The sequence below is a fragment of the Ammospiza nelsoni genome, chromosome 1 (assembly GCF_027579445.1).
Source record: "Ammospiza nelsoni isolate bAmmNel1 chromosome 1, bAmmNel1.pri, whole genome shotgun sequence".
NCBI lineage: Eukaryota > Metazoa > Chordata > Aves > Passeriformes > Passerellidae > Ammospiza > Ammospiza nelsoni.
The window spans coordinates 114,299,107-114,308,617 of record NC_080633.1 but is presented as its reverse complement, the minus strand read 5'-3'; the positions used below and the strand labels follow the sequence as shown (position 1 = coordinate 114,308,617).

The 9,511-nt window shown below is 42.0% G+C and overlaps 1 protein-coding gene across 1 annotated transcript; it reads right to left on the bottom strand.

Annotated features, from left to right (window-relative positions):
- Positions 1 to 8,230: 8,230 nt before the first annotated feature.
- On the bottom strand, positions 8,231 to 9,214 carry NPBWR1 (neuropeptides B and W receptor 1). The gene has a single exon (XM_059484981.1). It carries the CDS (start codon positions 9,212 to 9,214, stop codon positions 8,231 to 8,233), a length of 984 nt encoding a protein of 327 aa, XP_059340964.1.
- Between the last annotated feature and the right edge of the window lie 297 nt (positions 9,215 to 9,511).

Genomic DNA, 9,511 nt, shown 5'->3' with positions numbered 1-9,511 from the left:
TTTTAGAAAGAAATCTAAGTTTATCCATAATTTCTGTATTTACTTTTCCTACCCTTTAGATGTTTAAGCACCACTCATTTCCTTGTCTTAAAGAGACGAGATTTGACAATATTTATGACCAAAATTTTGTAGTCAGTGTTTTGCAGAATGCCCAGTCCATAAGAATTCTATTTGGCACAATGTATGCTCTCATTGTACAAATAATAGAAGGAATTGTAAAAGTTTCTATTTCTGCCTTGCCAGATTTAATTCTGACAGGTAGCAATGTTTGCCACCTGCAATTTCCCATAACATAGTGCAGCACCACAAACCAGCAATGATCTATCCCACTAGGTCTTGCTGATAGTTGAGTAGCTTTAGCCCATCACAGAGAACAAATGCCAAACTCTAAGTCTCACCAAAATGAAGACAATAGCTTCTATAGGTACCTAACATAAATCACATGGTAGTTTTATATAGCTACTGCTGCTATGTCACTATGCCAACCAGAAACCAGCCTTGTATTTCTTTAGAAATAAAGACGATCCATTTTGTAACACAGGTTCAGCAAGTGAGGCATAAAAGCTCATGTGCAATTTTTCAGCTTGTTCTAAGGTGAATATAAAGTCAAAGTGAAAAATACACCTTGGGAAGAACATGTCTCTCCTGAGACAAGGAGGGAAGCAGGCTCAGGATCCTCTTGGTGTTCCAGGAGACCAGTGTCCCCAGAAAAGTAAAATCTCTTCATTGTCAAATTCTCTTGTGCAGTTTTTACTCTTCTGTAGGTGGGTAAATGTCTACCATGATAACTCGGACTAGTTAGGATCTCAGTGCTACCACAGTATCAGCAGTAAATAACAATCAACAAGCACCTCCACTATTTCAACATTTTCCTACTTATTTGAGTTGGCCTTGGATGTAATGCAGAGGGAAAACCCCTCAGAGCTAGAGCTAGGGAGTGCTCACCCAGCAGGGGTGTCTTGGTAGCCCAGATTTCCTCCCACGGGGAGCTGCTGCCACAGGGGCATGTTGTAGGTCTTCCATCCAATAACAAACATAAATATACACTGCAGTACTGGAGGGACTCTAGCAACACCTGAGCCTGTAATATTCTATAAAGACATCTTACACTGTTGGCTATTCATTTATGAAAATCACACTAGCTGTATCCAAGCCCATTGCACTACTTAAAACTCCTGAGAATTCTGCGGAGAATTTAAATTATTAAGCTACTTGCTCCTTATTAGAATCATACAGCTTTTCTTTTCATCAATATACACCTTAAAAATTGAATATTTTGGACTTATATTCTCTAAAGAAAATCCCCGGTTTTCTTTAAGGACTTGAGAATTTCAGTTGAGAATCTCTTCCCTTACTGATCTGCCTAGTGTCTGAACTAAAAATTTGAATCTGAGAGCATAAGGGAATTTTAATGTAGGATTAACCCAAACTAGTCCTATGATTTCAGCACACTTTGTTCAACCAATACCTGTTAAAAAGTACTAATCTCCATTTTTAAAAAATATATAAGGATTCACGTTATTTTATATATATTTTACAATAAGAGAAACAGTATTTTTGTTTCCCCTTGCTGATTTGTGTTATCTTCTAACACAGTGTCCAAATTAGCTCTTGGGAACATGTTTTTTTATTCTTTAACTCTGGTTTAGGAAAACAGTGATGGTTTGTCAGTGAAGAACCAGTGCCATCTCAGGGCTGAAAGCTGAAAGGAAGGGAAGTGTCCAAAATATTAAATACAGTCTGGGCATAATAGGTACCAGGGACAGGAAAAATTCAAACGGGGAAGAATTTTCCGGCTAATGAAAATAGTGTGAAGAAGAATACAGAGACACACAAATCCTTGCCCAGAGGCTGCTGGGGCTCCACGGGGCTGCCCTGGTTTGAGGAATGGGGTGCAGGAGAGTTGGCCTCTGCAAACTGGCACAGCTGCTTCTCTATGTCAGTGACACCTGCCCAGTCCTCCCCCAAACCAGTCCCTCTGGGGGCTGACTGACTGCAAGTGGGAATGTGCAGGACCTGCTGTGTCTGCATCCAGACATCATTCTTCTTTGTGAGAATTCTAACTGTACACTGGAAGCAGATGCTTAAAAAGAAATAGGAAAATTGCAAGCAAGCTTAGGATCACACCTCTAGAAAATGCCGACCTTTATTAAAGTTATTTTATCATAATTCTGTTTATCATAGCATACTGAATTGAATAAAATTTGAGGAAAAGACACCTTACATAGAAAACTGCATGCTTAGTGTCAGGCATGACAGCACAAACTCGTTTCCATTCAGTACATTTGCTGAATAATTTGTCTTTGAACTCCCTCTGGTGGTATAAAGGTTTTGTAAGTAGAAAAGGATTTTGGAAGCATTTGTGGAGCTTCAAATAGCAAGAAGTTGGTGGTTTGTGTGTCTTCTTCATGCTTCCTAAAGATGACTAGGAATGAAGGTGGGGAAAATGGAAAATATATAAATCTTATGCAGAATTTATTTTTCTTTTACTTTGTAAAGCAGAAAAAGAGGTTGCCTCGTGTTGCAATCATGCTTTAAATTGGCAAAACAATGTAAAAGTCTTACTCTGTTGAGAAAGAAAATTTTTCTATTGTCCATAGCAGATCTATTTTGAAGCATAGAGAGACTAAAAAAGCTGAGGGGTCTGGGGAGCACTGTAACTGGGATGGGGCTGTCTGAAAGATCTTTACAGACACTGGTAAGCAATTGGCACTCAGACAGGGTTAAGAACAGAATTATTCCCCTGTCATGATTGGGCTGCTCATATAAGCAGCTGCTTACCAGAATGAGCAAAAGAATCACAGTCTTTTAATGCTAACTTGTCTACTTTGTACATGTGAACATTCACAGGGCATTTGCCAGCTGCAAGTTGTGCTGTGTGTGTTAGAAAACAGCATCAATGTTAGACTTAATGTTGGTCTTTAAATTCGAGCCTATAAACTGCTGCTTCATCTGCTGTCTGCACTTGGTGAATAGAAGATCCTTTTTCCCACTGTGTTTAATCAGCAATTTTTTAAAAAGATTTTGGATGTCATGTCACTGAAGGGAGCCTCATGGAAGTCGTCTCTGGAAAAGGAATGTTTACTACATTTCCAGGCTCTGAAAATTACAGAGCTTCTGAACTCATAAAGAAAAGCTCCATCTGCTCAAATATAACTCAGTAAAATTAGTGTATCCTTCATTTAAGATAAAGTCTTTATGACAAAAATATTGCTACAATATTAGACTTAAAAATAGAGTATTAACTTTTTTTTTAGTGGGCATACTTATTTTGGCAAAGTACAAGAAAAGGGTGGAAGATTTTGCTCTCAAGTTAGGAAAAAAGTATCTTTTTCATTGATAAAAAGAAGGAGGATTTGGAAACATTCTGGAACTGGAAATGATGGTCAACATCAGCTTTGGGTTTGGGGCAGCTGGATCAGGAGTAGCCAGGCAAAAATGCTATTGCTGTGAAAGTATGCTGGGTGATTTTTAAACAAAATTTATAGAAAACTCATGGTCCTGATGGAATATCTGTTTTGCCAGATGTCTTTAACCAGAGCTCCCAGGATATGTCTCAGCCACCAAGGGACTCATGGGTTCCTGGCTGAAGGGGTGCTTGACAATCACACACAGTGTCACCCTCTGGCTGTCCATAGCTTGCTGTATAGAAACTACAGGAAGATGCCCATGAAAAGCTGTGCATGTCTTTTACAAGTCAAGGCATTGAGAAGATTTGGCGCTGACAGTGTGCCACAAGCTGGAGGCCTGGTTCTGTTTAATCATACTTTTTTGGCATATGAGAAGCTGAATGGTGACTTAAGCAGAAAAAAAAAGGACACAGTTCTTTCCTGCCTTGACTTATGAGGCTTTACTGCAATCAAACCAGCAAACACCTGGTGTTTTCCTTTGTGCTTATCCAAGGCTCACACCCTTCTGGGTCCCAGAACTTTTCCCATCCCTGCTTTCCTCAGAGCAAGGCATCTGGCATCATACAGGTGTGTGCTCCTTATACTCTAACTAACCACAGCCCTGAGAACACAGCTCTGTCTACTCCTTCCACTTTGTTCCCCCCTCAAGAATCCTAACCCACCCCCCCTCCACCCCAAATTTGCTGCATGTTTTTAAGCAGTGGCCAAAAGCTCAAAATGCTGAATTGAACACCATTCAGGGTGGTACAAACAGAGGGGAAGGATGAAGCATGAGCAGCCGGGAAATTTAATTCTATTCTATTTATTATGAAGCATGAGCAGCCAGAAAATTTAATTCTATTCTATTTATTCATTTATGTAATCAGTTTTTCTGTTTTTTTTCTGCTTTTCCTCTGGAAGTCTATATCAAATATCTGCAACATCCATTGCAACTTATAGCTATGCTGAGGGAAAAAAAGGATTCAATTTTATTTTACTAATTTTCATACATATAAAATACTTCCATATATAAAAAATCCTGCCTTACAGCAACTCTACTGTCTCACAGTGTACCACTGTTCATTTTAGCTGGTTAAACATGGGCTGAACAGGAGCATTTTTATTTCCTCCTCCAGAAATAAAAAAGATATGTTTAAGTGGAATAAATTTATTTTTATATTATCACCTATTTCTGCTCTGGGAGCTGAAGTTCAGCTTTTATACAACACCAAGTTATCCTTGTTGCCAGCAGTATTGAAAATTGAGCTTCTCCCTCTCCTGCTGAATGCTGGTTTGGGTCACATTTAGGCTCTGCCAGAATGTTCTCTGTCCCAAATGAAAAGGCCATATGCTGAGAGAAGAACTGGTGTTCCTATATTGAAGCCCTGCAAGATGAGAGGGGGCATTACCTAACAATGAAAATCCTCCCCAGGCCTCCAGGCTCAACTTCCTCCTCCAAGTGGAGTCAGCCTGCAATGCCCACGGAGTGAAAGGCTCCCAGACGTGTCACAGACACTGCAGAGAGCAGAGCTGTGCAAGGTGGCACTGCCCAGGGCCTGAAACTGAGCTGGGCACCCCTGTCAGAGCTGGGCTTTGCTCCAGCCTCAGCCAGCTCTGGGACCAACTACCCTGGGAAAACTCCAGGACTTGGACAAACAGTGAATTCTGTCAGATGTTCACCCTACTATGAAGGACAGCTAAGATGTGGCTTCAGAATGAGGAGGAATTTAATGAAGGATAACATCACCATGAGTGGTGCTCTGTTTGCATTTTTATGATTCTAATAGAAAAAAGACAAGCAGTCCAAGACACCTCAAAGTGAAATTTGCTATTAGATAATTCTTCTCATATTTTCCCCTTTGGAAAATGAAAAATGAGCATGGGGAAGTGTGGCAATATTCACAGGGGTCCGACGATGAGGGAAGAGACAAGGATCTGACTCCATGTTTTAGAAGGCTTGATTTATTATTTTATGATATATATTACATTAAAACTATACTAAAATAATAGAAGAAAGGATTTCATCAGAAGGCTAGCTAAGAATAGAAAAAGAAGGAATGATAACAAAAGTTTGTGGCTCGGACTCTCTGTCCCAGCCAGCTCCCTGTGATTGGCCATTAATTAGAAACAACCGCATGAGACCAATCCCAGACCCGCCTGTTGCATTCCACAGCAGCAGATAACCATTGTTTACATTTTGTTCCTGAGGCCTCTCATCTTCTCAGGAGGAAAAATCCTAAGGAAAGGATTTTTCATAAAAGATGTCCATCACAGGGAAGACAATGAAATGAAACATTGACTAAGAGGAAAGGCATATTTTAAAATGCCTTCCCATTTCCTGAGAAATATAAAGATTTTGAAGAACCCTCTCCACACTGATATACACATTTGTTTATTTATTTAAGAACGTGAACCAGATTAGATTGTTCAGGAAAAGTTAAAATTTTGGTAATCAAATATAGATAAAAATGGACTAATCAGACTGTTCTTGTAACTTACTACCAATCAGCATCTTAGAAACACATTTGATGTATAGGTACAGAGCAGATTTTTCAGAAGCACAGCAAAGCTACCAAAGTTTCAGTGATTTTTCTGGGGTAAAAAGAAGCCCTGACAGGTGATGAGACAAATGTAGCTGCATAAAAGCATGACCAAAGCACTTGAGTAGTTGGTGTCACAATGTTCAAGTCTGTGCCACTAATGTGACTGTTGGACAGGGAATTTTATTTTCCTGCCATTTGTCAGTTTTCAGGGAAGGATCACACCCATGAGAGCACAATGATGCTACATGTCTTTTCTGAGAATAGAACTGTTTACTTCTCAAGCTGTATGTAGTCTTTAAGCAAATAATGTTCTTGTGAAGGTGATGACTAAAGAGTACAAGAGAGGTGGTGTGTGTAGCAGCAGCTTAAACAACGAGAGATTTTGCTGCTTGGGACATACAGACTGAATTCTCCCTCCATGGCAAGTGACTGATCACCAGGCAGCTGGTGGGAGAAGCTAACTACCTTTTGTTTTAGGCAGAAAGATAAACACTGGTTCTTGAAGCACATTTTTTCTATGCAGTGTGGAAATGGGTACTCCACAAGTTTTGGGCTTGCTCTTTCAAACCCCAGCTTCTGTGTCTGATGGAAGTCAGATCATTCAGCCCCCAGGAAAACAGAACAACACTGTCATTCCCCAAAGGAGTCCTTCCATTTCCATAACAGCTAAACTGGGTGTTGAACTTTGCACTGACTGTCCCAGGGAATATTAATGTCTATAAGGAGAAATGATTTAGCATACAACACAGTTGTATCTTATTATAAAGTATCAGGCGTGCATAATGGCTAAAATCTGTGAGGAAAATTTTTATTTGGAGTTTTTGTGGGAGGATTTAGTGAAAGAAACTTTCCCTGTGCCTATGGCAGAACTTTAAACTGCAACAGTGGGAAAGGAGCTGGTGCAAAGTCTCACAGGAGCAACCTGCATGTGCCATACAAATCCTCATGCACCTTCTGACAGCCATCAGGACCTCCTGTGTGGGTGGAAATGCAAATCCTTAACCACATCTCCCTATCTCTCTGTGTTCAGTGGAGGGGAAATATCTAACAAAAATTGTGTTACACTGATTTAGAATCTGCTACAGGGAAGTGCAGTGAAGACGACTAAGGTGAGAAATATTAACTGATTGCAAATATTTTCTCAGTCCTCAACATTTTTGCAGTTTTCCTTAGAGGGCTAAAAGAGGAGATGAGACTGGAGGAAGAATCCTCCTCATACAGTGTTTGGACATGTGAATTCTAGCGAAACTTTCATTCACCCTCTCTCTCCTCCTTCAGGCAATATTCACTTATCTTTTGGGTATATTTTTTTAATTTATTTTTATTTCACTTCTCCTTTTTAAGAGAAATATTAATAAATCTTACCAAAAGGTGGAAGTATGTGAGAGATAGCTTAAAAGTAGCCTAACCACTGCAAGTTATTTGTGATTTCTAAGGGAAGAACTCAGGTTATTCCCATGTTTCAGAAGGATCTTTTCAAACCCTTAAAAGGTTACTGGTTCTGAAGATAGCCTCTGATTCTGTTTTCTAGGACCACAAAATAAATATTTGTAAGTGCAACAGCCCATAAACACATGACAAATAATAATCACCACTTCTGATATAAACAAAAGTTGAATTTTTTACAAACTACAATGACTGAGTGTACTGTTAAGCTATTTTCTGCAGCAAGTGGCTCCAAACCCATATCTGCGTCTTTTATTCACTAGGGAGGGGTTGCTCTTCTTTCTTTAAAGTTCAGACTGATATCTCTCTTACATGTTCTCATGGATTTTGGCTGCCTTATCTTATTCTCCTTTAAAGTGAAATGAGCTCAATACCTTTGTTTATTTGTCATCCTTTGGAGCTGTTGCTAAGTTTGCAAGACTTTGGTAAGCAGGTCCTGTAGGTAGAGAAGAGGCTGTGGTATTATTAAGCAAGACACTCGGTAACACACTTTTATTGAGCTTTACAAACCACTGATAATTTAGAGAGTCATGTGGCTTGAGTTCACAAAGCAATGCCTTTCAAGAGGGAAAAGGGACCTGCGGCAGCTCTGTGAGCACTAGAGAAAAGGAATTAAAAAAAAACAACAACAAACTAACAAAAAGCCAGGGCAGCGCTAAGGAAATGAGTGCGGGAGGTGAGAAAGATCTACCTGTCCCCAGTTCATGTCCTGGCTAGTGCAACCACCTGAAGCCTAGTGAGCCATCACGAGGAGACTGGAGAGAAAGCACTCTCTGGGCTGGAATCACCCAGGAAGAGCAGGCGACTGTGACAGGGACACAGGACAGAACAGGAGAGAGGGCTGGGCTGGCTTTATGAGGTGGCTCTGCGATTGATCAGTCTGCGAAAGCTCCTCCGGAAGCCTTCATCCAGAAAGGCGTACAGGAAAGGGTTGAAGCAGCTGTTGGCATAGCTTAGGCTGGTGATGAAATAGGAAATCCCAATGACCAGGGGAGTTTGTGGGATGTCCATGATGAGGGCCACCACTGTGCTAAGGTGAAAGGGCGTCCAGCAGAGCAGGCACACACCCAGGATAGCAACCACCATCAGCGTCACCTTCTTTTTGGCTTTGTCCAGAGCCTTTGCATTGCAGTGGAGCTGCACGTGTCTCAGTCTGCACAGCATGGTGGTGTACAGGGTGCAGATGGTGGACACTGGGATGACAAAGCCTAAAATAAGGGTGTAGATCCGACTGCCTTTCCACCACACGCTCTCGGGGTGGGGGAACACGAAGACGCAGTGGGAGCGCCCCTGCTCCTCGTGTATCTTGGCAAAGACGGCGAAGGGCAGGATGATGACAGTGACAAAGGACCAGACACAGAGGCTGACAATCTTGGCTGCTCGGTAGGTGCGGTAGGACACCTTCCTGGACTTGGTGGTGGCCGCCACAACGAGGTAGCGGTCAATGCTCATGACAGTGAGGAAATAGATGCTGGAGAAGATGTTGTACTGGTCTATGGAGATGATGAGCTTGCACATGAGCTCTCCAAAGGGCCACTGAAGGAGCAGGTAGTCAGCAATGTTGATGGGCAGCACCAAGGTAAAGAGCTCATCAGCAATGGCCAGGTTGAGGATGAAGATGTTGGTTACTGTTTTCATCTTTGGTGCTTTGAGGATGACATAGATGACAGCAGTGTTGCCTGTCAATCCCACGGCACAGATGACAGAGTAGATGACAGGCACTGTGATGTAGTACCTGGGGCTTACTGGAGTAGTGGACATATTCAGACTCCCATGTCCTCTTCCAGTGCACTCTGCACATGAGGAATTGGTTTCAGGGAGGGAGAAGTTCTCCATGGCTACAGGAGAGGATGGCTAGGCTCACTGGTGGTAAGGATGACCTGAAAGTGGGGAAAAATAAGTGAGACCTCTGCTCTTCGCAAGCCTGTCTCCTCTGGCACACCCAACTGCCAAAATCTCACATGTGCTTCCCACTGGCACCCTGACGGCAGCAAGGGAAGATCACCAAGGGCTTTGCCAGCAGTCAAGTGTCCCAGCGGCTGCTCCTTCCCTCCTCCCGCATCGTGGGAGTGCCACGAGGGGACAGCGCTCAGCCTGGGGCTCCCCGAAGTGCCCAGCCATCCCAGGGGGACA